The sequence below is a fragment of the Dama dama genome, chromosome 22, assembly GCF_033118175.1.
Source record: "Dama dama isolate Ldn47 chromosome 22, ASM3311817v1, whole genome shotgun sequence".
NCBI lineage: Eukaryota > Metazoa > Chordata > Mammalia > Artiodactyla > Cervidae > Dama > Dama dama.
The window spans coordinates 8897086-8921925 of record NC_083702.1 but is presented as its reverse complement, the minus strand read 5'-3'; the positions used below and the strand labels follow the sequence as shown (position 1 = coordinate 8921925).

At 45.8% G+C, this 24840-nt stretch overlaps 1 protein-coding gene across 1 annotated transcript in view; it reads left to right on the top strand.

Moving 5' to 3' along the window:
* GRAP2 (GRB2 related adaptor protein 2) overlaps positions 1–24840 on the top strand; it is a 67926-nt gene that overhangs the window by 29778 nt on the left and 13308 nt on the right. The window contains exons 2-3 of the mRNA XM_061124490.1: positions 16988–17079; positions 24020–24111. Coding sequence (XP_060980473.1) covers positions 17002–17079; positions 24020–24111 — 170 coding nt within the window. The 5' untranslated portion in view covers positions 16988–17001. The remainder of the gene's footprint in view (positions 1–16987; positions 17080–24019; positions 24112–24840) is intronic.

Below are 24840 nucleotides of genomic sequence, written 5' to 3'. Positions count from 1 at the left end.
CATGCCCTCTAACCCTGCATACTGCCACCAGATTAAACATTTCCTAATGCAAAGAGTATCAAAGCATTTAGTGAGTCTCCATCACCCTTGGAATAAAGCCCAACATCCTTCCTATGCTATGCAAGGCCCTCCATGACCTGACCCCACTGGAAATACAAACCCCGCCTCCTGCCAATCCATAATGGCCATGATGAACCAGCTGGGCGCTGCCCCAGCTCCTACTGACACACACCTCTCTCTGTCTGTGATATACATGCCCTCTACTTGTCCACAAGGCTCAGTTCAATTGGCACCTCTTTAGGGAAGCTTCCCCTGGTCCCTGCTATGCCTGTGCCCATACCAGGAGCCAGACATTAGGAGCCACTCCTGCAGCTCCTCACCCACTTGAGGTCTGGCTCCATTGTCACACTTCTCTCGCTTATTTGGTTGACCTGTCTGTCTGTCCTACAAGACCCTGAGCCATCTGAGGGCAGGATATGCTCTCAGATCCACGCCAGATCCACATCAAGCATGGTGCCAGGCACAACGTGGGGTATCTCCTATAGAAGAATCTCCTATACTTTATCCATTCACTCGACAAACATTCACTGATGCTTGTTGAGTGAATGGATAAAGTATAGGAGATACTCCCGAGAGGAAGAGGGAGAGTGAGAGTAGTGAGGTCACACAGCAAAAAATCTGAAGACTAACCAGAGGAGAAATGGATGCTTCTTGGTCGTGCAGACAGAGGAATGAGAGAGGAAAGAATCTGGGCAGGGAGTCGGTCATGAAGGATTTGAAATGAAAGACTATAAAAAACAAGAAGATCATGAAAAGAACAGAACCACATTTGGTACTGCTGGTGGTTTAGTAACTTCCTCTGCAATGATTCCAGGAAGAGACAAGGCTCTAGGAAGGCAAAATAATATAAAGAAAGGATGAGGTATCAGCAGCCCATTCAGGGATTATTTGTCATCAGGACTAGATACATGGGTGATACAAGTAAATGTCAACCTGATGACTACGTGATGAGACTACTAATAATTTACTGGGGCCGGTGCCCAGGAATTTTTTTTACTGTAGTGCAAATGCCAAGCATGGAAATTTTTGACACGTTATAGATAGGAGAGAGCAGATAGTGTATTTGAGAATAACGATGCGAAATGCCAGAATAATCACAAGAGAAAAGTCTGAATGCATAAGAAGGTTTAGAGGATTCCAGCTTTACCACAAACATGGTTTATAAGAAAAGTCACTTATGAAAAAGAGAAATTCCAGTATATAAAACCCACTTACCAAAACACTTAGCTTTCCAGAATGCATAACAGTAATATCGTGTCTTTGAACACACACACAGCATCAAAAGCAGCAAATAATACCAGGAAGGTAGAGAAAGTGGGAAGTATGACATTTTGTGGCTCACAGGGCATATGAATGGGAAAATACATACTTCTACACACAAACCACAACCTTCACAAGAACACCTAAAGGCTTCATTCGGAGACCTCAGGTCTCATCCCTCAGGAGAGCCTCTGTCACACTTTTCGTGTAAAAGATCTCATGGGAGAGGCCTTGTGTGGGGAGAAGGAGCAGCAGGGAGAATCGAGATGAGAGGGTGAAAAGATCAAACGATCCTTGGCCATCGTCCCTGACCGTGAGCCAGTCCACCCGTTCGAGAGTTCTCTGGACAAGGTAAACATTTAGGATACACTTATGCTAGAAACAATGTGTTGTTTATCTGAAATTCACATTGAACTGGCTGTTCTGTATTTTATCTCACACCCCAACTTCATGAGACATACACTTCCTCATTCGTGCTTCCCTTGAGCCACACGTCTCAATAATTGAGGAAAACGCGAGAAGTCAACACAGCCAACAACGATTATGTGCCCAGCCCCATGCTGAGTGGGTTAGGGGAATATGTCACTTGTTTTTCCCCAGCACACTATGAGGCAGGCTTTAACATTTTTATTTACCTACTTATTTTTGGCTGTACTCGGTTCTCATTGCTGCTTGTGGGCTTTCTCCAGGTGCAGTGAGCGGGGCTGCTCTCCAGTTGTGATGCTCAGGCTTCTCATTGCAGCGGCTTCTCTTGTTGCAGAGCGTGGGCTCTAGGGCACACAGGCTTCAGTGGTTGTGGCTCATGGACTTAGTTGCTCTGCAGCATGTGGAATCTTTCCAGACCAGGGATCAAACCCATGTCCCCTGCATTGGCAGGTGGATTCTTAACAACTAGATCATCAGGAAAGCCCCATTTCTGTTTTAAAGATGAGGAAACTGAGGCTCAGAGCGATTAAATAACTTGCTCAAGGTCACCCAGATAGCCAGTGGTAGAGCCAGGATGTGAACTCTGGCAGTCTGACTGCAAAGCCCACGTACTTGCCCATCTCACTTGACATGGCGACAACAGCTGACAAGGGGCAGAGACATTGAGTCCCCAAGAAGAGTAAGAGAGAGTGAGAGCACAGGGGATGAGCAGGGATCCCCTGACTGAGGCCTTACAGGAGCAGCTGAAGTTCAACCAGCTGCCTTTATCTAAGTTAGAGGAGTGTGCCTATGATTTTAGGCACATGCAGTCCCACACTGGGACTGGGAGCTTGGTTAGAAGGGCACCAGGTGAATTTCTTCAGTCCCCACTGAAGCCCATTTGGGGGCCCTTGTACAGTAGACAACCTGCACAGCTGTACATGTACGGCAGCCTGAGTTAGATGGCAGGAGGAGGACCAGTATAGAGGGAGGATGTGGATGGCTGCTTAGAGAACAGTGAAGAGCCATTCACTAAGGCACATTTACAAAGGGTAGGTGGTGCTCTGAAGTCAGTTTAGAGAGACAGGTTGGAAAGAGACTGCTGAAGGCCTGAAATGAAAACAAGAGAGTCTTATTATTTTAAGGTGTTTTGTTTTTTTTTTTTTTAATGTGGACCATTTTTTAAGTCTTTGTTGAATTTGCCTGTAATATTGCTTCTGTTTAACGTTTTGGTTTTTTGGCCACAAGTCATGTAGGATCTTAGCTTTCCGACCAAGGACTGAACCCACATCTCCTGCCTTGGAAAGTGAAATCTTAACCACTAGACCACCCGGGAAGTCCCAAGAGAGACTTGAGTGGATCTGGGAGATAGCATGACAACATGACATTGACGAATTCTGAATAGAAAAATGACCCTCAGAAAGTGTGTGTGTCAGAACTCTTCAACTCACAGGGGTTTTTACTCCATCAAGCAGACAGCGCAGGGTGGAGGGAGGATGGGAGTGCATCAGCTAATGTGACAGCAGCTGATCTAAAAGACACAAGAAAATGAAACAACAGACTGGAAAAGAGGACAAGGAACGGGGAACAGAAAACACAAAAGAGGGAAAGTGAGTGAGAAGCCGAATTTCTTCCACTTTGTATTTCCCCAAGCGTCCCTCAAGGAAGAGTTGACCTGTTCTGATTTATTTTCTTCTCCTGAGGCTTGGAAAGGGCCACGGGCATGGCGCAGTTTGCTTTCACAGCAAGGCATCTGATCGCATTTTTCGTGATACCATAGAGAACAAGATAAGAAAGACAGGTAGAGAGATAACTACTTGAAGCTGGAAGGTTTGCAGTTGATACACAAAAAGTAGTGATGAACACGTGAATGTCAACCTGGAGGGAGTTTTTAAGGAAGGAAACAGAGATAACCAATTTGCTTATGACCACGCAATTATTAAATGAAGGAGCCAGGATTCAAACCTAACTCTGCTTGACTCCAAAGCCCATGTTCTGTTTATTGTGGAATAAAGACCAAAAAGCCATCGAATTTGCTTATGAAAAGAGAGTTGGAAGAGATAACCAAGAGGAGGGCTACAAATCCACACCTAGATAAGTTGCAATGAACTAAAGACTTGCCAACAGGGAACAAAAACAAGAGGAAAGTCAGAGAGATTAAAGTTGAACCTCACATTTTCTTTCCCAAAAACATCCCCTAAAGAAGTGGACAAGCCTGGCTTGACCCTCCTTCATGTTAAGAAACACTTGGACTTTTGTTGTAGTTGCTGTATCCCTCATAGCCAACAGTGTGACACCACTATAAAAATCTTGTTGCTGTTCAGTTGCTAAGTCGTGTCCAACTTTCTGCAAGCCCATGGACTGCAGCACTCCAGACTCCTCTGCCCTCCACTATCTCCCAGAGCTTGCTCAAATTCACGTCCATTGAGTCGGTGATGCTATCTAACCATCTTATCCTCTGACGCCCCCCTTCTCCTTTTGTCTTCAAACTTTCCCAGCATCAGGGTCTTTTCCAGTGAGTCAGCTCTTTGCATCAGGTGGCCAAAGTAGTGGAGCTTCAGCTTCAGCTTCAGCATCGGTCCTTCCAGTGAATATTCAGGGTTGATTTCCTTTAGGATTGACTCATTTGCTCTCCTGGCTTTCCAAGGGACTCTCAAGAGTATTCTCTAGCACCACAATTTGAAAGCATCATTCTTTGGCACTCAGCTTTCTTATGGTCCAGCTATCACATAACTACCGGAAAAACCATAGCTTTGACTACACGGACCTTCTGTATGGATCAAACAATTAAATAGTCCTATACTACTCAGCCCAGCTGAAACCACATCTTGAATCCTGAATCCAATTCTAGGTAACACATTTTGAGAAGAATATTGGAAAACTGCAGTGTGACCAGGAGAGCAAGGAGTTAGTGTGGTGGAGGACCTGGGATGGTGGGAGAGGGTGATATTTAAGCTTGCTGCTGCTGCTGCTAAGTCACTTCAGTCGTGTCCAGCTCTGTGTGACCCCATAGATGGCAACCCACCAGGCTCCCCCGTCCCTGGGATTCTCCAGGCAAGAACACTGGAGTGGGCTGCCATTTCCTTCTCCAATGCATGAAAGTGAAAAGTGAAAGTGAAGTTGCTCAGTCGTGTCTGTCTCTTTGAGACCCCATGGACTGCAGCCTACCAGGCTCCTCTGCCCATGGGATTTTCCAGGCAAGAGTACTGGAGTGGGTTGCCATTGTCTTCGTATTTAAGCTTAGACACAAGAATTTGGGGCTTGTGAGTATCATCTTCTTATATTTTTTTTTCTTCTTAGGGAAAAATTCAGACTGAAAATTATCATCAGACATTTTGGTTTCATGTAACCAATTCACCAAGCTATTAGTCTGTTCCTTTCAAGTCCACCTGCCCCACCCCCACCACGCCCATTCTCTATCATCTTAATAAATTAGGAAAAGACCAACTTTCTGAATCACTTTCAGCTTTGAGAATCCGAGATTTAGGGCCTACTTGAATAAAACTGGAAATTAAAAAAGAAAGAGAATGACTTTAAACAAGGCCCATACAGGTGTTCTTCTGTTCAAACAAACTCAAATTAAGACCTACATATCCAAAAAGTAAGAATATTCCAGTTATTCATTTGATGGAAGCAATTCACAATATCCTCCCTTCTGTTGGCAGCTTTTTAGTACCTTTATGGGGTGACTTGATCAATAAAAATGTAATTACCTCCAATTTCTCAGGGATAGACATGAAATGAAGGAAGGCAAGCTGTCATAAGGGTTCATGTCCGCTTTTGTCAGCTTTTGAGACCAGGGAACTAAAACAATGACCTGCATTCCAATAATAAATGGGGGCCGGGGAATATAAGTAAAAGTGACAAGAAGATTGAAGTAGCCGTGGTCACGCAGTCATCCACTCTACCCTTTGTGCTTTGGTGAAGTTAAGGTGGCCCAGAGCACAGATGCGGGAAGGGAGGGGGAGGCCGAGACTATTTGTGGTGTTTGTGAATGGTGTTTCAGCGCTGGTGACAACAGATTAAGAAGGTGAAGGCTTTCAAATATGTGATAAATGAGCCAAGCTTTCAGAGCCCAAATCAATAAAAACAAATGCGAAGCGAACAGAAGGGGAAAAGGGAAAGAGAACATGAAGGCACCATAAAATCCTGGTGATAAATTCCAAAGGAAATCATGATGTGAATAGAAAATAGGAAGTGAAAAAATGAAGCCTGGGGATTTGTAAAATGTCTGTCGGTCTGTCTCTTTCTTGTCTTCCACTCAAATATACCACCATTTCCCCCGGCCCTCCGTACAGGGCTCCTTAAGTAATTTCTAATTCTGTGTGAGTATTTTTAAGGCTTCACTCCTGGTTGGGTTTCGCCAGCAGGATTCATGGTGTTTCTGCAGACAATTGTTATTGCTTTAGGAAACAATCAGGATAAAACGAGGAAGTGGCAAGTGATAGATTCGTCTTGCAGCAGAGTCAGGCTAGAGGTAACATCTCAGTGGGGTGGGCTCTTTCTGTTTCATTTTTGTTGCTGTTATTTTGGATTGATGTTTTCATGGGGCTATTTACATAAGAACAGTATAGAAGATTTTTAAACAGGGACATTTTAGATATACTTTTTCTAACTAGATTCATGGTAAGTTTCACTGATGTTTGGAAGACACAGAAAAAGAAGTTGAAAAAAAAGCAGAACAGGGATTGCCCTTGGTGTTGCAGTGGTTAAGACTTCGCCTTCCAGTGCAGAGGGTGCTGGTTCAATCCCTAAGATCCCACATGCCTCAGGCCAAAACCCCAAAACACAAGACAGAAGCAATACTGTGACAAGTTCAGTAAAGACTTTGCAAATGATCCACATTAAAAAGAAGAAGAAGAAGAACACATTGTAGGAAAAGGTGATGGTGGGAACCTTTAGAAAAACATGGCATCACAAGAGAGAAACAGGGAGGGAGAGAGAGGGGGAGAACAGAAAGGAGAGAAGAGAACAGCTCCTTATAAGTTTATTAACTGAGATTGTTTCCACGTCCGGAACTGCCTGAAAACACAATTGCTTGGTGTAAGGTCAGCCAGGTTTATTAGAGTCTTTGCTCTTTGACCAAAGAGCAATGGGCTTGAATTTTGAGGGTATGTGAGGAATTGTTCCCGTCAATTTCTTGGCTGAAAGACAGCAACCCAGGAAGGTTCAGAGGGCCCTAAGCTAGTTAGCAATTATCCTGAACTGGTGCAGGACTTGCGTATTTTTCTAGGACAGAGAAGAAAGGGCACAGTCTTAGGAGCCAGCAGACATGTACCCTAATCTCTCACCTCATTTTCTCATTCATTAAGTGTGAATGAGGGAATTCCCTGGTGGTCCAACTGTTAAGCCTCTGTGCTTACAATGCAGGGACACGGGTTTGATCCCTGGTTGGGGAACTAAGGTCTTAGATGCTCCGTGGCACAACAAAAAATATATAGAAAATGTGAATAATAATAATGATTATGATTATGCATTTTGCAAACAGTGGCCCTTTGTGAAGCCCTTGGCACAGAATGGATCATATCGATGAATGGAAATTAGTTTTAGCTGGTTCTTGTTCCTAGGCATTGGTGAGGCATGTTCCCTGAGGTCTTCCTACAGGGAAGAGCTGGGACTTCCTGTTTCAAGATAGCAACACAGTGACCGAGCTCTGGGCCCACGGATAAGGTTCAGAAGTCAAATCTGTTTTGTGTTTCTCAACCTTCCATTTCCCCACTTCCCTTTGGTCAGTGCTATCTTTTCTCGTTACTTACTGGATTGTCTTGATTACAATGCACTGTGATGACATTGCAGCCCGGGGTCCTCAGTAAGCAGGGAGAAGCTAAAACTTGCCCAGAGGAAGATGTGGGCAGAGATGGGCGCCTTGAAAAGCTGCAAAGGAATATATGCTTGTGTTACGAGTTTTGACATCTTTGAAGTTTAAAAAAAATTTTTTTTTCTCTACGAAACAGAATGGTAGATAGCTAAGAGGCCAAAAGTGCTTTGGAGAAAGATGCACTAAACTGTCGATTCCCAAGGATGAGCCATACCTTCTGTATCATCTTCCCAAAACACTGTGCTGTGGGGTAAGAAATCTCTCAAGCCCTGATGAGGAAACTGTAGCACAGAGAACTTGTTTTCCCCTGCTACCAACTCAGCAACAGACTTGAGCGTTGAAACCAGGTCACTGTGGCTGGCAGCCTCACCTGGCAGAGTGACAAGACAGGAAAAAAGAATTTGCTTGAGTTTGAGAGAACACACCCACTACATTTAAAGAAAGAGATCTTTTTCTTACGAAAAGCTTGAAAATGAATGAGATCTTATACGGTATGCTTTGAGTTTAACAAGAAAGTTGTGTTTTATAAGCTGCACTGGTGTTGATGAAAGAAAAGTAAGGTAATAAATATTCGGAAGAAAGAAGAGCAAGTGACCCTTCTTCTGTTGTTGTTGTTCAGTCACTCGGTTGTATCTGACTCTTTGCAACCCCATGGACTGCAGCACGCCAGGCTTCCCTGTCCTTCACTATCTCCTGGAATTTGCTCAAACTCATGTCCATTGAGTCGATGATGCCATCCAACCATCTCATCCTCTGCCGCCCTCTTCTCCTCCTGCCCTCAATCTTTCCTAGCATCAGGGTCTTTTCTAATAAGTCGGCTCTTTGCATCAGGTGGCCAAAGTAGTGAAGCTTCAGCTTCAGCATCAGTCCTTCCAATGAGTATTCAGGGTTGATTTCCTTTAGGATTGACTGGTTGAGCTCCTTGCAGTTCAAGGGACTCTCAAGAGTCTTCTCCAGCACCACAGTTCAAAAGCATCAATTCTTCGGTGCTCAGCCTTCTTTATAGTCGAACTCTCACATCCTTACACGACTGGTGACACTTCTCCTGGGCATCACTCAATTTACACGGCAGGGGAGGAGGCGGGGTATATGCACAGGGACTGTCTCCTAACTTGTCTCTTCCCTCTTCTACCTCCCGCCCCCTCCCATCCTCTGCCCAAAACAAAACAAAAAAACTTAAGGAGAAAAATAAGAGCTAATTTTAAAAGAGGAAAGCATCCTTGAGACCAGCGAAATCTCCATAATCCACAGTGACAGACAGGGACCAGCAGAAGAGCAATTTGATTAAATAAGGATATCAGGAGCTTAGAGGGACTCTCTAGTTTGTGTCACATTTGTCTGTTAGTCTTTGAAATATATTTCTTTAGCTTCCAAGCCTGGAAACCAAGTGCCTTCTAGCTGGAGAGATGATTTCCATTTGGAAAATAGGAAACACAACAACAACAACAACAAAAAACTCAGGGCAAAGTCAAGGGGTCCAGGTGGGTCTGGGGATCCCAGGTTGGACTGAAACTAAGAGGCTGGCAGAGGGTCTGCAGGAAGCCCTGATGGAGAAAGATGTTAGAAGCTCGGGCTGGGTACTACCAGCCTTGCAATGGATGGTTATGGGCTGAGCTTGAGCCCATCCCAGGCAGCACGCCTCCACATTTCCTATCCCACTGCCTGCTGCCCATTAGCTACCTGACAGGGACTGCTCTGTCGCCGCTTTCCTCAATGAAGCATTTAGAGGATGCATTGTTCTGTGTGGGACACACCTGTGCAGGGAGATGGCGCATTCCCTGAGGCTTCCGTTCATAAGCCACTTCCTAGTGGCTCCAGGACTGGCATCAGCAGGTCAGCCGTCAAGGAATTACCATCCTTGGAGAAGCTTCAAAGGACCTGTGTAGTTGCATGTGTTCACCCAGGGTGGTCATGCCAGGGGATTTATCCTTTCCTGGGGCTTGATGTTGTCACTGTTGTTTAGTCACTAAGTTGTGTCCAGCTCTTTTGTGACCCCATAGACTGTAGCTCACCAGGCTTCTCTGTCCATGAGATTTCCCAGGCAAGAAAACTGGAGTGGGCTGCCTTTTCCTTCTCCAAGGGCTCTTCCTGACCCAGGGATTGAACTCATGTCTCCTGCATTGGCAGGTGGTTCTTTACCACTGAGCCACCAGGGAAGTCCTTCCTGGAGCTTGGGAGGAGAAAATAATGAGTCACCTGGGGACGAGAAAAAAATAAGAATGTCCCTGTGGACAAAATCATTTTAAATGGAGGCTTTTAGAGAGCACTAAAATCTCAGCCAGCTAGCCAGAAATGGTTTGGTGGGGTACATTTTGCGTGTCTTGGCTCACTCTGGTTGCAATAAAAATCAGAAATGTTTATATCCCATGGAGAGAGTACCTATGGAAGAAATGTTTATATCCCATGGAGAGAGTACCTATGGAAACAGGCCAGATCCTCCTGAGAAGGCCTCTGAGATGCTAAACCCAAAAAGGAACGGTCCTGCCTCTCGGACGTGGGAGATCCATAGAAGCATAGGAGCTGTTGGTTGTAAACTGTTTAAAGCAGAAGCCCCTGGTGGCTGCTCCCAAGTTCACGGCTATCTGCCGTCGATGGTAGCAGCCATGATTTCAATTCCCACTTCACCCTCCACACATGACTTCAGATCCAAATCTCCAGAAAAAGGAGAAAAGGGATCTTACGAAAATAGGATTGGAGGCACTCTATTATAAGGGTTCCAGAGGACAAGTTAGGAGTAATTCAAGAGTAGGCGCAGAAAAGGAATCTGTAAGCCTTGTAAGACGTTCAGCAAGAAGGTTATTTCCAGCATAGCTGGCTGATTAAGAGGCACCCTGTGAGCAAGAATTCTGCTGGTTTAGAACAGAGTCAAAATGTTGTCATTTGAGAAACCAAAGTGAGGAAAGACCAGCCTTGATCTCTTGGTCATGCTCAGCCTTTTTCTTTTTTTTCTTTTTCCACTTTCTTTTCCGAATCAGATTGATTTAGGTCTCTGGAAGAATATTTAAGCCAAGGTTAACAGGTGAGTGATAGGTAGTTGTCCACCCTGTGTGTGTGTGTGTGTGTGTGTGTGTGTTAGTCATTCAGTCATCCCACTCTGCAACCCCATGCACTATAGCCCACCAGGCTCCTCTGTCCATGGAATTCTCCAGGCAAGAATACAGGAGTGGGTAGCCATTCTCCGCTCCAGGGGATCTTCCCAACCCAGAGACTGAACCCGGGTTTCCTGCATTACAGGCAGATTCTTTTACCATCTGGGCCACCAGAGGAGCCCAGCTGTCCACCCTATGAGTACGAATTTTCAAGAAGGGCCCTCTATGACCTTTCTCAGTTTCCTGTTCTGTCCAATGCCCAGTAAGAGGTGATAAATGAAAGCAGAAGGGCCCTAAGCACAGCTGGAAGGTTAAGATCAAAGAAAACACACAGTTGAGGTTTCAACACACATCAACCTAGATCCACAGGCAGGAGTGAGGGGGTGGTCACTTGGAGATGAAAGGGGACCTGCTTCCCAGGCAGCTCAAGGAGAACTGAAGCATCAGAAAATGTGCAGGAGCAGATGTCTTCCGATTCTTTTCCATCGAAGCAATCTGTATTTTGTGGGTTTGAGAGTCTTTGAAATGTTAAAGTTTATATGCCTTAAAATGCACCAGAGACAAAGAAGACAGTCGCCAACCTGTCTGGAGAAAGATTGTGAGGGACTCAAGATGCATAGAAAAGTTACGAGATGAAATCCATGGTTTGGGGTGCACCATTGCCCTCTATTGGATTAAATAAATCAAACCTTTAATGTGGGTGCATGTTTCATTATCTCTGGCTGAGTCTGCCAAGAAGTCAGGGCACCTTTGAACGGGAAATTAATCGATCCTTGTAAATGGGTCCTTCCGTCGGCTGCCCCTTTTCTGAGGAAATCAATTACAGTTGTAATTCTGATGGCAGGTCGTTCATCATGTTGCCAGTCGCTTGGCAAGCATTTGCTAGGTGCCAGTAGGCACTGGTGAGGTAGCACAAGGCATGTAAGGAGAAATAACAACAACTGCTACTACTGTTCATCAGATGCCTACTGTGTGCCAGAGTCTTTATTCACATTTACACACAAGACCCCCATGAAGTAAGGGTGGCTGCTACTGGGTTAGGAAGACAGGAGGAAAAGGGGATGACAGAGGATGAGGTGGTCGGATGGCATCACCGACTTGATGAACATGAGTTTGAGCAAGCTCTGGGAGTTGGTGAAAGACAGGGAAGCTGGGCATGCTGCATTCCATGGGGTCTCAAAGAGTCAGACACGACTGAGCGACTGAACTGAACTGAATCAGGTTAGGGATGAAGAAGCAGGATGCTTGGGAAGTAAATGGCACATCTGAGGTTCAAATCCAGGTTTATCTACTCCTGTGACCCCAGGAAGTTTACAGACTACCAAGGGAGATAGGATATAGCTAAAAACATCTGCATGGGACTTCCCTATCCAGTGGTTAAAACTCCTCTGTTCCACTGCAGGAGGCAGAGGTTTGATCCCTGGTCCAGCAACTAAGATCACACATGCTTCAGGGCATGGCCAAAAATATATAAATAATAAAATAAAAATGGCCTATTCCCAAACTCTCTAAAAAACAAAAAGAAAAATTTTTAAGACTATACAGGGTCTATAAACTATGGCCAGTAGGTCAAATTTGATTCATGTATTTTTTCCACAAATGAGATGGTTTTCACTTTTTTGAACAGTGGGGGAAAATTATAATAATATCTTTTGGCATGTAAAAATTATACAAAATTCAAGTTTCAGTGAGCATAAATAAAACTTGTTGTTTTTCAGTCGCTAAGACGTGTCTGACTCTTTCCGACCCCGTGGACTGCAGCACACCGTTTCCCTTAACCACCTCCTGGAGTTTGCTCAGACTCATGTCCATTGAGTCAGTGATGCCATCCATCTGTATTGGAACCCAGCTCCGCCTGCTGGTTTACTGTTCTCTCGGGCTACCTGCCTGAAAAAGGATATACGCCTGGTCGGGGCATAGTCTGTACAGTCCCCAAAGCTGAAAATCTCCTCTCTGGTCCTTTGCGAAAAAGGTCTGGAGGACTACTAGTCTATACTTGGGCTTCCCCAGTGGCTCAACAGGTAAAGAATCCACCTGCAATTCAGGAAATCAGAGTTCGATCCCTGGGTGGGGAAGATCCCCTAGAGGAGGAAATGTCAACCCACTCCAGTATTCTTGCCTGGGAAATCCAATGGACGGATGAGCCTGGTGGGCTACAGTCCACAGGGTCGCAAAGAGTTGGGCACAACTGAGCCCTCACATGCGTGTGCATGCACATGTGCACGCATGCGCGCGCGCGCGCGCACACACACACACACACACACACACACACACGAGTCTATACTAAAAGGTGAAATGTTATATATCAATATATATAGGTTTTTACAAAGCATTTGGGGGTTAAGAAAAGGGGAAACTAATATTTATTTAACCCACCATGTGAGGTGGGAGAAGAGATACACAGGTGCGCTCTATTTTAAGACTCAGTGCAAGAAAAACCCAGCCTTTAAAACAGAGAAATTAAAAGGTAGCTATTTGCATAACAAAATTTTCCCTTTCATTTTATAAAGGGATTCACCATGGGGTTCCTTTGTAGAATGAGCCTCCATAATGCACGCTAATATGATTCCATTTACAAATATTCTCTTCATAATAACTCTTCAAGAACAGATCTGTTGTGTACAGTGAGGCTTAGCGAGCATCATTTTTTCCTGGCAACATAAGGTTTCCCACATCTGAAAAGTCACTGACCGTGACAATTTAGGCGGGCAGGTGGGGAAGTGCTGCCTTCCCACTGACTCCAAGAGGGGCTTTGCCTGACAGATTGAAAGGGGAAGAATTTCCAGCATGTGTGCCTAGGAAAACCCATGGACAGAGGAGCCTGGCAGGATACAGTCCATGGGGTCACAAACAGTCAGACATGACTGAGCACACACACAGGATTCCTTCTTTCCCCGGGGCCTGAGCCTGAATCTTCCAACAGCTCTGTGCTGTTATGCCAACACTCTTTTTCAGAGATACAGAAAATGGAAACGGTGGCTGTTCATAGCCAAATTAGGAGGAGCTGAAATTGTTCAAGAAGTTGCTTCCCTGGTACCATTTTGATGGAAACTATGTTTCTTCTGAACACATCACCTGACTCTGGCTTTCAAATGCAGACTCTTTTAAAGAACTGTCTCCCAACTTCTGTTTTCATCCTCTGTGGTGACATATTTTAGAAGTAGATAAGCATTCCTAGTATATAGCCTGACTGTTTTTCAGGGATTTTGGTGGTACACGAAACTTAAATGGAAATATAAGGGCAGATAAAAGCATGCTGGGGGCATCCTGTTGGCATGTGGGATGATCTATGTCTCAGAGCTGCTAATGGGCATTCCATGCCATTTGTAAAGCAGGAGAGGAAGAGAGATGCAGAGGGTTGGTGAGGAAACAGAGCCAGCACCTGGGGCAGGAGCCCTGCATGATTCAGAGGCGGGATTCCTGGACAAATGGTACCATCCCCGGGCCTGGGATGAATGGGGGAAGCGGCTGACAGCGGCACCTGAATGCTGTCACTTCTCATTCACACTCTGGCAGGTAGCAATGCAGCTGTTTCTAAGACTGATCACTGGAAGGGAAAGCACATTTAACCCATCTGTGTGGCTCTCTGAAGAGGTGTCTGTCTTCATGTTCCCCTGAGGTCAGGAGCACTCTACTGCAAACAGCAGTGAGAAGGCTCCACTGCGTTCTTGGGGCTGCTGCCCTTTCTTTCTCGGCCCCACCCCCACCTTTTCTCTCATGGAATTGTTGCTACCATGTTTTATCTCCATCATTTATTACTTTTCTCTTGCAGATGCAGTATGTAGTAGTGGTAGGTACAGACTATCAAACAAAATGGATAAATACTGAATAAACTGTGTTAGTTCTGTTTTCTTTTTCCCGGGTGGTAATATTTAACTTTTCAAAATTAAAACTAATGGATAGCAAGGAATAGGATATCAATTTCCATGCTTTTTTATGATCAAACAGAAGACCAACCCCTGGGGCTGGCACATTTACCGTTCTCTGCTATTAGGGAAGCAGGGAACAGTAAATTCAAGGGAAGAGCTTGCAAAGCCCTGTTATTTGAATGAAAACGGAGCAACCCCCAACCCCTTCCAGCCGGGGCATCTCTCTGCCACCACGCAGCATCTGAACAGATTTCATTTCACAAATGGAAATGGGACGCAAGCAAATTTTTTCAAAGTGATTTCATGAAGAGTGGGCCTGTTTAATTGAGTTTTCTGAGCCAGGATTAATATTACAAGCTGGGGAGCTCTGCAGTGTGCCTCTGTTGTTGGCTTTGCGACACCACCTGCCTCCTGGGGGAAGGCAGAGAAAAGTGCCACCATTCAGAAGCAATTTTCCTTCTGCTTCTAGCCTTCTCACTGAATGACTTAGAGCCAGCCTGGACCAAGCATCCAGGCCTGATCTGAGTTACATGTAATGTAGGAAAGATCTTTCTAAGCTCAAGGTCATCTCTAGAGCATGGCTTAGATTCTTTTTTTCATCTCTAATGTATGTGATTTTCTAATATGTCTAGCATTTGCCCTCTCCTTGTCTCCATCCTGCTTATTAAGGTAAATTTGCATAGAAATGGGATCTTGGTTTTCAGGACCATTCACCTGACACTTGATCTCCTGATGTGACCAGTGTCTGCTGCTGATACCATGAGGGTGACCCACAGGAACCCATCATCCTGCAAACCAGAGGCAAGGCCTTAATTAGGGAAAGCTTTGCATGTGAAAGTAATGGGGTGAATCCAATCAGCAAAAGCATTTAGCTTTCACCCAGGAGGACAGAGTACTCCTTCATGTTGAGTGGGTCATCCCAGGTCACAAAAATTTTAATTTGCCTTAGATGGACAGATCTTGAAGAAAGTGCATAAAAAGTATATAGATTTTGAGTCTGGAAATAAGTTTTGGCTGGTGATAAAGCTCAGGCAGTGAGCTATGACATTTTACTTTGGTTCCTGAAATATTTTTTGCTTAATATGTCTTTCGGATTGGCAATGTTCATCCCTACAAATGGCCTTTGGAAGACCAAGCAAATGTGGAGAATCAGAGGAGGCGCCCCTTGCTACCACTGCTGCAGCAGTCAGCTTTAATCCCCTGCTCTATGCGAGTCACCCCCTCCCACCGGCAACCACCTTCCTTATTTACCTAAATCTCCTCATTTGGGCAGAAATTCCCACTGAGAGGACAACTGTGGTCCCAGTTTACTGGTCATTGAAAGTCAGTTAGGTCTGAAGGTTTCTGAGCTACAGAGTTTCATACTTAAGACACATTTTGCAAAACATTAATGCCAAACAGCAGCGTTCAAGACGGTGTCCTGACGGTGAGCAGAGAATCAAAGAACTTGAGGGTCATGGAGAATAAGCATCAAATTTCAAAGAGAAAACTTTATAGGAGGCAGGGAAAATCAGAAGAAAATTATTTCAGCTTTTGGCTAGGCTGCCTTTGCTGAGGATAAATTCATTCTACAAAATTATTCAAAAACATAAATGCTATTCCCTCAGTTTTGTCTTGGATAACATCTGGTGTCTATTATTTAATTTCATCTTACATCCTTCTTCATTGAACATTATGATCACCCTTTTATGAACAAGGAAACTGAGACTCTAGGAGGTTTATTTACTTGCATAAGATCACGCAGCTGTCCATCAACAAAACCAGGACTTTGCTCTCTTTCTATTATACCCCACTGTCTCCTAAAAAACCCAACTATATTTCATTTGTAAGTTGACTTCTTTATCTTTATACAAGGGGCCAATATTTTCATTCAATTCAGAGGCATGAAAATGAAAATTTCCAAAACGTGTTGGCTTTCGTAGTGATAATAATAAAATTTGGAATCTGAGTCTCCCAGTTCCAAAACGAGAATGCTTTCTACTCTCAAACCATGTAGAAGATGGTTAAGTTCCCCACTGACCAACGCTGTCTAATTCTCTTAAATGATTCAGATGTAAAAGAGAAAATGGCATCTGTCTAATTAACACCGCCTGGTTAAATATAGCTGCCGAGGGACAGTGTTTACAGAACAGTCCTTCCAGTCCCTCAGGCCCCAAGGTAGCGACGATAGCAAGCCTTCTGTCCTTATCAACCGGAAACAGAGATGCCCCAGAAATGATCATAGGCCAGGACAGCAAATGGGGATGAAAGGAGAGGGGGAAGGCGGTCACTGGGCTTCATTTCGTGCTCCTGGCATCTGGGGATGCAGAGAACGATGCTGGAAAGTGGATCCTAGGGACTCAGGCAGCTCTTTCTGAAAACAAAAACCCTTCCTGTGCGCCTGCACCTCCCTCTCCAGCCTGAAGACATTGGACCCTCAACTGCCAACCGCTAGGACTGCCCTTCTCCTGGCAGAAAACACAATGACCACATTATTTCTCTTCCAGCTTCACGTTACAACATGGAAGCCATTGCCAAGTTCGATTTCATGGCCTCGGGAGAAGATGAACTGAGCTTTCACGCTGGCGATGTTCTGAAGGTAGGTGACAAGGGGCCCAGGAGAGCTGGGGAGAGTTTAGGTTATTCTGGTCTAATTGCTGAGTTAATCTAACAGTTGAACTGCTTAAACTGTTTCTCAAGAAACACAAACAGTTCTTTCAAAATCTGAAATTCACCTCAACCAAAAAAGTTTCTTCTGAGCACCCGTGCACTAACCACCAGGCGGGGTGATAGAAATCCAATTGGTATAAGCCACCATCCCTGTCCTGAGATGCTCGTGGTCTGGAGGGGGAGATACGTCCGTGTGCAGGGCTTCTCATAGATGTTTTTATCTAAGTGCTCAGGAGCACAGGTAGGGGACAAGTGATCCCACCTTGAAAGATGGGGTTGTAGGAAGGGGTGGCAACTTCAGTTGTCAGGAAAAGCAGTAAAGGTGAGTCAGGCTTTTGGCTAAAGCTCAGAGATGGTCAAGCTTGGGCAGAGTCTGGTCAGCATTACGAGGCTCAGCATGGCTGGAACTTACAGGAGGAAGGTGTGGGTGGGGACACCTGAAAAGGCTGCTGGAGGAAACTCAGGTCAGTGAAGGCCACTCACACCTGGCCACTCTGGGGCTTCTCAAAGCTTGTCTTCCACCCACACTTGACTTGTAGTGGCAGTTTGCTGAGCTGAAGAGGCCTTGGACTTCTTCTACATTCCATGAGCCACACTTATATGGACTCTGCATCTTAGAGTGCCAAATAGCACAAGCCCTTAAAGCAGTCCCTGGGGAGTCTGCAGCACCCATGCCCCCCTGGCCTCTGAGCACCTCGGATAGCCTGATCCCCAGTCCTCAGCAGTCCATGTGGCCACCATAGTCTCTCCGTTAAGGTAAAAGCTTACTATGGAAATAACCTTGTCACACGTGATCAGGGGAATCGCAAAGTGTCTGTGGCGCACAAGCCAGGTAGAATTTGAACAACCCCCTCCCTGCCCTCTTCCCAGGTGGTACTAGTGGTAAAGAACCCGCCTGCCAATGCAGGAGACATAAGAGATGCAGGTTCGATCCCTGGGTCAGGAAGATTTCCTGGAGGAGGGCATGGCAACCCACTCCAGTATTCTTGCCTGGAGAATCCCATGGACAGAGGAGCCTGGCGGGCTACAGTCAATGGGGTCGCAAAGTGTTGGACAGGACTAAAGCGACTTAGCGTGCATGCATCCCTCACTCTGAGCGTTTATCCTTCTAACTGCCCTCACTGTGCGAGATCTGGCAATGCGGCTGCCAAGAGCACGCCTTCAATGCTGGAGCTTCTCAAGGCCAAAATACTGCTTGGGCTGCTGACCCAGGAAAAAGTGACTTTCACTTCTTTGGGACCTTACCAAGGTCACTGAGGGGTCTGGGACAAGGTGAGAAGTCCCTCCCTTCCCTGTCAGGTACTGTGACCATGTGGTTATCAACCACTCTGCAGTGTTCTCACCCAGAAGAGGCCCTGGGAGGCGGGTGTGGGGCAAGTCCCATCCCTCACCTCCCATTTCAAACCAAACCATCCGGCTTAAGTTTTCCCTATTCTCCAGAAAAGGAAAAACAAAACTCAAAAATCTTTCCTCAATTCTGCTTCAGCTCCTAATTTCTTTCCTCTCCTTCATGGCCACACTGGGAAGAATTCTCTGCGCTGGCTGTCTCCACTTCCTCACTTCCCATTCACTCCACTAGACCCTCTGGAATCTGACTCTTACCCCCATCACTCCCTTAAAGTCCACCAGTGACCTCCTGAGTGTAGAATGTAAGTACCCTGCCAAACACCTATAGGACTTGACACTGCTGACTATCCCTCCTTGCATCTGAAAGGAGACCTATTTCACCTCGAAACACTGTACTCCACTCTGAGTATTTTCCTTTTATCCTGTCTCCCAAGCAACCCACTTCTTCACCAGAGAGGAGTCTGGTACCAGTCAAAAGGAAACTGGATAACCCATAAACGATCCCCATATTGTCAATATCACCCATTCTCCCTCTGACTGTTCAGACTATTGCCACATCCCTTGACTAAACTCATTGTCTCCTCTCTCTTCCTCCTTCATTCTAAAAACTAGTCCCAGAGGGATCTTTCTAGAAGATAAATTGGATCATATTACTTCCTTCCTCAGAAGTGTTCAGTGGTTCCCCATGACCAGTGGATGGAAATCTAAGCCATCGGAACTCAACTTACCACCCAACCTCATCATGCTCGAGTGCAAGAACATGTATACATGCATACACACACACACACACACACACACATGCACATACTCATCTTTGTGTATGAAATGGCCCAAATCACACTGTAATATATACACTGTCCTTTTTCAGGCTCTCCCTGTAGTCTGAATGTCCTTCTTCTGCCCTCATGCTTGTGACCACCTCTGCCAGGGAACCCTCATGAATCCTCCCCACCCCCCTCTACCCCAGTAAACTCATCACCCCCTCTTCAGCTCCTCCATGGCATTTCACACACTCTGTTCAAGGCACTCACACCCTATTTACAAGCAGGAGAGATTCCGCTCTCTGCACCCGAGCACCACCTCTGCTGCTCTCCCCACATGCCATCCTGATTGTCCGGTCACATAGTGGCTGCTTCGCTCCCCAGAGCTCTGCAGGGGTGGGGGCTGGGCCTGCAGAAAGGTGAGGAAGTGTCAACAGATGAATGAATGAGCGAGTCATCCCACTGCTGGTCTGAGAGCAGAGTCTTGCCGGGTTCATCTTTGTGTCTTCCCAGCACCTAACACAAACCGTGGCCCCAGATGGGCGCTCAGTACATATTTCTTGAGTTGTTAAACTGTGTTTCTGCACACTCATTTAAAATTCCCTCAGAAAGCCAAACCCTTCCTTCCTTTCAAATTCTATCCATTGCAGCCACAGTGGTAAAGAGGAAAAGGGATGGGTCTTGTTGGCTGAGTCTCATGGAAGGTCTGTATCATGGTGGTCAGTGGGCCCGCCTGTGGGTCTCCATGTACAACTGTCCCATTCAGATATGGGTGGCAAGCCCCAGGAGCCTGGAAATTGGTGTTCTGTTTCTTGGGGTTTTTTTTATAAATTGTTTTCAAGGCCAGTTCTTGACTACCCCGGCAACGCACTCCTGAGTGCTCTTTCATGTTATGCCTTTAGTTCTAAAACACTAAACAGACTTTTTCATTAGAAGATACAAAAACTGTCTGATTTGCTCATCACCAGCTGCCCCCTGCAGACTGTGAGCTCCCCAGGGTGTAGGCCCCAGCTTATTCATCTCTCTATTCCCAGCACCCGAGTGCAAACAGCAGTTGCTCACTAGATGCTGATCCCAGAATGGTGAACAAGACGGCAGACATGGAACTCTATCCAAATGACTGGATCCCATTTCTCCTGTGAGAGAAACATTCCAAAGTCAGGAGCTGAATGTTTCATGTGCACATCATGACCTCTCAACCTGCAGCTGCACATAGCACCCAGCTTACGTTTCCCACTCGAATCTGCCAGTCGTTATTAAAAAATGTCTCTTGACCCAGGCCATCTCTATGTGCTTCTGCAATTCATCTAACACAACCCCATTTCTCCCACTAAAACAGCGACCAAAGAGCCCCCAGAGTTAGTCCTACGTAATTAACTTCTTCAACACTTCTGATTTCTGCTATGCCTCTAAGAGCTATAATTTCATCCAATTTTGAAATTCTTCCAACCGTACATTTTGTCCTCTTCCCACGTCTAACTTATTCTCAGGCCACGTAACCCAGAAAATGATTCCGGCAGGCAACACCGTAAGAGTTAAGTTACAGCGAAGTTGAGGGTAAAACCTCACGGGTTTAGGCTGAACTCCTTGTGCAGGTTTGCACGATGGGGACAAGAAATAGAGAAACGGAGGAGATGGAGAGATGAGAGGGGCAGGAAGTACCAGCCCTGCCAACAACGGCGGGAGGAAACCACCACCACCACCCCCCAAAGACTCTTCTTTGCCGAAAGTGAGTTTTTTTTAAACCCTTGCCTTTTTACACCTCATAAAAAGCCTATAAATTCGCCTCTTTGGGAACACCATGTCAGGCAGACCGAGCACCAGGTGGTGAGGAAAATGGACGGCATTTGGGGATAATCTTTCGGTGGCTAGAGGGTGTAAATGAGTGTGAGCCATGATTACTAAAATTACAGCCAGTTTTGGGTCAGAGAGCTAAGTGCAAAATGTAGTTCCTACCGCGATGAGCCCATTTCCAAATGGCCTCTTTTACTTCATCCCTGCTCACCTTGGTATTTGACATTTGCTGCCCAGGCCACACGTCTTCCCATGTGTGATGGGAGAAAGGAATTCCAGAGCCTTGAAATCTGGGGGAGCACAGAGTAAAATGCCCTTGTGTTTCTTATGTGATGACGATGCCCTGGTGCCAAGTTTCCTAGTTCTTCTCTTGACCTAGATTTCCTGCTCCCCTACCCCTGCCACCCCGCTCAGCACACACATACCCGCACGTCCTTAGCGATACCAACAGTCACATTTGATATTAGAAACTATGAAGTTTCCTTTTCTCAGCAATTCTAGAACTCAAATATGGGACACACTTTTATTTCTTCAGAACAAATGATCACATTCAAAACATACACAAAGAACACTTTAAAGAACTTATCAACCCTCCGTCAGACCTGGAGTTCTCCCTCATAAGAATATCACATTTGACAGAATTATATTTAAAAACACAGCCTGTACTCTCTGGAGGATGTCCAGGGACGAGGGCGCATTTGATCCCTGCATCAGCTCTGTGAACGGGCTGCCAGTTTTTATTGCCCCCATTTTGCAGATGATAATTGCTTCACCTGAGGTCAAACATCTAGGGGACCAAGGATCCAAGGACCAAGGGCTTCTCCTTCCAAACTCAGGAGTGATATCAGAACTAGGTCATCACTACTTCTCAATTACATTGCTCTCTTCAATTCTCTTCCCATCTCTGGGAGGCAGAAACCAGAGGCTTCAAGTCCACCCACTTTTTGGATGACTCTGAAATCCAGCTCTAGCCCCCACCTCACTGCTGAGCCCAGACACACATCTCCAATGCTCCCTGAGCTAGCCTTCTCTGAGGGTCCCGGGGGCAACTTGATTCACCCACAGGCCGCCTGAGGTCCGTGAGCTTTCCCTCAGACCTGTTCCTCCTCCTGTCTTTTCTATTTTGGTAAAAGCATCACCACCCACTCAATCTCCCAAGCCAGAAATCCAGAGCCATCCCAGAACCCCCTTCTCCCTCAGCTCCTCGAACAGTCACGAAACCCTACCCGTTTGTGCTTCCTGATTCCTCTGAAGTCTGTCCTCACTTCTACCTAGCCCGGATCCCCTTCGCCTATGCCTGGATGGCTACGCTCCTCTTCCTACACCCTCTCCCCTGACTTCACCCCCCAAGTCCATCTTCAAGTTGTGATACCGCACACCTTTCTTAACACTGACTCTCACTGCGCTGTTTCCCTGATGAAAATCCTTTGATGCCTCCCCATACCTTTCAAGATAGAAATTCAGACTTTTGAACGTGGGCTACAAGGCCCTGTAACCCTGGTTTCCCCTCTCTCTCTACTCCTGGGGTCACAATCTAAACTCCCGCCAGATTGAGGAGTTCTGTCCCAAGAAAGCACCTCACTTCCTCATGCCCCGGAAGTAGTTATTTTGCCATCAGACTTTGCCTAGGTAACTCCTTTCAATACCTGGGCAACCCAGGTAGTCCCTGCTCCGAGTAAGCTTTCCTATCCATCTTCTGCTTTCCTCTTTATCGTTTCTCTTCCATCAGTTAAGACGTTTTCAGCTATGAAAAACAGAAACTTAAAATGGCCTAAACAATAACAAAGATTTATAATTTCTCATACAAAGTCCAGGCATTAGAGGGCTCCTAAGCGGCTAATTCAGTAGCTCCATGACATCGTCAAGGTTCTTCCCATCTTTTTGTTCTGCCATCTTCATTTTGAATTATTGTTTGAGTCTGCACTACATATTTTAGAAACATTCTCAGTAGGGGTGGGTGGAGAGGAAGTCAAGTATTTGTCTTTTGATGATAGGAGATTTTCTGAAATGACCAGAAGCCACATAGAGCCAAGTCTGGAGAATCATATAAGTAATCAAGGCAGATGATAATATTTGGGGTCAGGGTCAAGGTAAGATCTTATAGTAATGAGAGAAAACTTTTGGTTTTGCCTATGATCTCAGTCTAAAAGCAAATTTAGAAAAGGTATTCCGGGAATCTTGAGTTATGTCCAAACTGTGCAAACATGGAATATGAATACAAATAGTTACTGTTTTCAAAGCTAGCCCCCACTTGATGTTTAAGTTTTAATCCGTTAGCTAGCGTAAAAAAGTAAGAACAAATTAAAATTGTAAAAGGTTCTCGGTTACCTGGCAGAGAAGGAGAAACCACCTGCCTAGATAAGGAGCTTAAAGTGCTAAGATCTGAGACACAAATCTTCAAAACAGGAGAAGAGGGGTTCAGAGAAACCCCTGAGCACCAAGTCTGGGAGGCCCCACCAGTGTGGAGTCACATGAGCGGGTGGCCCAAGTGTACAAAAATAGCTTGGGGACAGGAGAAGCCAAACTCCAAAGATAAGCCTGCTGCTCCCCACTCCAGTGGTTCTGTGGTTTCTTTGGCGTGTGTGTGTGTGTGCACGCACTTAGTCGTTCAGTCATGTTTGACTCTTTGTGACCCTATGAACTATAGCCTGCCAGGCTTCTCTGTCTGTGGGATTCTCCAGGCAAGAATACTGGAGTGGGTTGCCGTTTCCTCCTCCAGGGAATCTTCCCGACCCAGGGATCAAACTCTTATCTCTTACGTCTCCTGCATTGGCAGGCAGATTTTCTTTACCACTGCACCACCTGGGAAGCCTTCTTTTGCTTATTTTCCTTTAACTTCAAAAGCCTTTGTTCTTTTGGGTTGGGTGGAGTTTGGATTGAGGTGCATAAGTTCTTTGCCCTGCAGCCCATTTCTCCTGCTTCTTGGCATCCTCTCCTCAGTGACTCCGTCCTTCCTTCTCCCTGTAGATCCTAAGTAACCAAGAGGAGTGGTTCAAGGCGGAGCTTGGGAGCCAAGAAGGATACGTGCCCAAGAATTTTATAGACATCGAGTTTCCTGAGTAAGTATTTCCAGCCTGCGGAGATAGGCCTGCCCACACACACTCCCCTTACTTTTTCAGTAGCCACTAAAATTATCCGTGCACAGCCCAGACGCTGTCAAAAACGGTCGCCTCTGGAGAGGGAACCACGCAGCTGAAGGCCAGGGGTGGGAGGGAGATTTGCATTTCACAGCATTCTCTTTTGAATTTGATACCATGTGCAAGTATCACCTATTTTAAATTTATAAACCAAAGCCATCTCTGATTGTAACCATGGCGTTTCCAAGAATTCCAGTGGGGGCGCTGTCAGCCACCCCACCTCCACGGCTGCTGCTTCAAGGGCTCTTCTCCCCTATCTCCCAACCCACCTTCCATCCCAGTTCCAGGATGACATGAAGAAGCTCTCGAAACCGTGAGCTTCCCGAAACCGTGCTCACGCTCAGTGAGAGAGGTCGGGGAAATTCCCTCCATAAAGAGGAAACGAAAAGTTGAGATTGGGTCACGTGCGTCTCAAGAATTGACCACAAGGGTTAGATAGAAATCTAATCTTGTCTGAGAGTCAGGGTCTAGCTGAAGAGCAAAGGTTTGTTAGAAAACCAAAGCGGTGTTGGTGACTCTGGTGAGGTGCAACGGTACCACTCACAGGGAATCAACACTGACCACTGAACCAGCAGAATGACCACTGACCTCAGCCAGGGGGCCCTTGAGGCTGCCCTGCCACCTTCTAGGTGAGCACGGCACACCTGCAGC